We start from the raw sequence: 2,869 nt of genomic DNA, 5'->3' as shown, positions 1-2,869 counted from the left end.
TCAGGGTAAAAACTTGTCAAAATTCATTAAGCAAAACGTAAGGTATAAATTGCCAAGCATTAAACAATTCATAATTAATAACCCCAAGGCAAATATAACAGAGAAGCTCCACAGGAACCTAAAAGTCTAACAAAATTTGGGACACAAAAGTCGCAAACAAAACAACTGCCTTAGATTTTAGAGATAAAACCAACTTAAACCCTAAATCCCCTGCTGTTCCTCTTTCCTCTAGCTCTTTCGAACTTTCTTCCCTTAGCTCGTACATATGGTTTGGTATGGCTGTGTGGCACACCTGGAGCTGGGCCAAAGTGCTTAACAGCTTCACGAGAATTCTTTGGGCCTCTAAGGAGAACCTGTTATTGAACACATTAACACAGTAAAAGATCATTAGATAAAACCATGATTAGTAACAAAAGTATTAGTACAAAAGCCAAGACATCTGAGAATGGAGGCCAAAAATGCTGCAGATCACTAGTGAGGAAAACATGAAAGCAAATGAAAAGCCGGAAACTAGTAGTATAACAAACATTGAATTCACCATACATGTAAGCAGAAACTATCAACAAATTATATTCTAGAGAACCAAGTCTAACAATGCCCGGCAAATGGAAACAAATAAATTCAAGCATCACATTATCAATACCATTGAAAACAAAAATTTTAAAAAAATGGGAGTACTATTGAAGGAGCTCAGTCCCTTAGATGTTCATAAATAAATGAACTAGAGCCTGTTTGGAACTCCAAGAAGTAGATATAACAGCAAAAAGCAGCAGCAGCAGCAGCAGCAACATCATCATCAACAACAACAAAAACAAAAACAATGGCAACAGAAACAAACAAGCCCTCGATCATCGAAAATCATTATAAGTCTGTATCATCATTGTTCCTCAATAGACTCCCATTAAAAGAAACTCAACGTTTCAAACAACAAAGCAGGAAACAGTTTCAAGGAAATGACAAACTTGAGATAAATTTAAGTAGCATTTTGAGAACTCAATCAATAAAGAAAACAATTCAAAAAATATAAAACACAAAGTCTAACATAACAAGGGAATATATAGACTCCCATTAAAGAAAACCTCCACATTTCAAACACTTACTATGCAGGGAAACGTTTCAAGGAAATGACAAACTTGAGATCAATTTAAGTAGCATTTCAAGATCTCAGTCAACAAAACAATTAAAATAATGTAAAAACACAAAACTCAACATAACAAGAGAATCTATATACCGTGTTCTGCCCCAAAGGAGCCCTCAAAGCAAGCTGGTCAAAAGTGAGGCACTCTCCCCCAGCCTTCTCAATCCTAGCTCTTGCAGTTTCAGTAAACCTCAAAGCTGTCACTTTCAAATTTGGAACTTCATAAACCCTAATATCATCTGTAATTGTTCCCACAACAACTGCAATCTTATTGTCCTACAAACAAAAAAAAATTTCAAAAACACACATAAGATGAAGCCATCGAAGTCAAAAAGATCTGATCCAACACTGGATACTATAAAATTATAGATTAACATAAACAATAAATACAAACCTTTCCTTCCATGTATTTGATGAGCCTAGAAAGAGAAAGAGGGGTCTTGTTCACCTTACTCATGAACAACCTCTTCAATATCACGGCATTGAAGTTACTACCGGTTCTCCTCACCAGAAATCGGTATAGCTAATGATAATCAGAAATCACAATTAATCAATCAACCAAAATCGAATAAAAGAGAAACTCGTTGAAGACACGAGAGGTAGATACCTTGACGAGGAGCTTGAGGTAGATATCGTCGGATTTAGGTTCCGTACGCTTGGTCTTCTTGCTCTTACCTCCTGCTTTCAGATCGATACCCTGAGAAATGAAAACAGCAATTGAAGTCAAATTACAAGGCAGAATGAAGCAAAAGAGTAACAAATACAATAGAGAGCAAAGAAGAAGAAGGAAACCATGGCTGTTGTAAGGTGTTGAGGAGCCGCCGCCGCCGCTGCTGCTGCTGCTGAGAGGAGGGGAGTCGAAGAGAGGGGAACGAAACAGGTTAGGGTTTTGAAGTGATTTTATAGGTTGATCTTGTGTGTGTGAGAGAGATAAGTTGTTTGTAGCGTCTAGCACAGTATTGGGCCGTGATTCTGAAATAATGCAGGCCGTCAAGCCCAACTGTCTGGCTTTGTATAAGGCACATTAATTTTGGATTGACTCGCCACATTAATTAATTTTTGAGGAAATTACATTAAAATTAGATTTTAATTTTTATTTATTTTTCGAAATCTTTTTTTATTTATTTTATCATCCTATGATTTTCAATATCACAATTTTATTTTTGTTTTTTTGTTTTGTCAAAGTTTTAGGTAGTGAATTATAGGGAAAAACAACTTTTTCTACCAGATTTGATATATAAATAAATTTATTTTAAAATATAAAATATTTATAAATAATTTATCAATTCTAATTATTATATAATTTATCATTTTTATATAATTTTATTAATTTGATCATAGTAACTTTATTGACAACTAAACTATATTCATGGTTTTTCAACTTTAACTTATTTATTTATGATTTATAAATTTTAAACTCGATACAAAAATTTATGCCAAAATAATACACTAGTAGTATTCCAAAAGCTTATGAAAATATTTTAATCTTTTAAAAAAGGGTAAAATATTTTCTCCACTTTTTTCGTATATTTTCCTATTGATTAACCTAAAACTTTTCTAAGCAAACAAATATCGAAAAATCGATAACAATAGCACATATTATCCTTTTTCAATCAGTGTCTTTCAACAGTAGCACATATTATCCTTTTTCAACCAGACTCTTTCAACAAGAATATCACATTGGGAGTCCTCCAAAATTTATTTTACAACTTCTCTGTTAATAATAAGGGT

General features: G+C 33.4%; 1 protein-coding gene across 1 annotated transcript; it reads right to left on the bottom strand.

Annotated features, from left to right (window-relative positions):
• On the bottom strand, nucleotides 1-2,070 carry LOC136205471 (large ribosomal subunit protein eL18x). The gene is made up of 5 exons (XM_065996075.1): nucleotides 1,931-2,070; nucleotides 1,746-1,835; nucleotides 1,533-1,661; nucleotides 1,232-1,414; nucleotides 1-353 (listed from the first exon to the last, which is right to left on the bottom strand). The coding sequence occupies exons 1-5, from the start codon at nucleotides 1,931-1,933 to the stop codon at nucleotides 195-197; spliced, it is 564 nt and encodes a 187-aa protein (XP_065852147.1). The 5' UTR covers nucleotides 1,934-2,070; the 3' UTR covers nucleotides 1-194.
• Between the last annotated feature and the right edge of the window lie 799 nt (nucleotides 2,071-2,869).

The sequence above is a fragment of the Euphorbia lathyris genome, chromosome 9, assembly GCF_963576675.1.
Source record: "Euphorbia lathyris chromosome 9, ddEupLath1.1, whole genome shotgun sequence".
Lineage (NCBI taxonomy): Eukaryota > Viridiplantae > Streptophyta > Magnoliopsida > Malpighiales > Euphorbiaceae > Euphorbia > Euphorbia lathyris.
Note: the sequence above shows the minus strand (reverse complement) of the source record. Positions and strands in the feature narration are given on the sequence as shown.

What these genes read in the sequence shown, in the direction of transcription:
- LOC136205471 (XM_065996075.1), bottom strand. An exon ending in ACCTCAAGCTCCTCGTCAAG is followed by an intron (nt 1,662 to 1,745) that starts GTATCTACCTCT and finishes GATTATCATTAG; the next exon opens with CTATACCGATTTCTGGTGAG. An exon ending in CTCCTTTGGGGCAGAACACG is followed by an intron (nt 354 to 1,231) that starts GTATATAGATTC and finishes GTTCAATAACAG; the next exon opens with GTTCTCCTTAGAGGCCCAAA.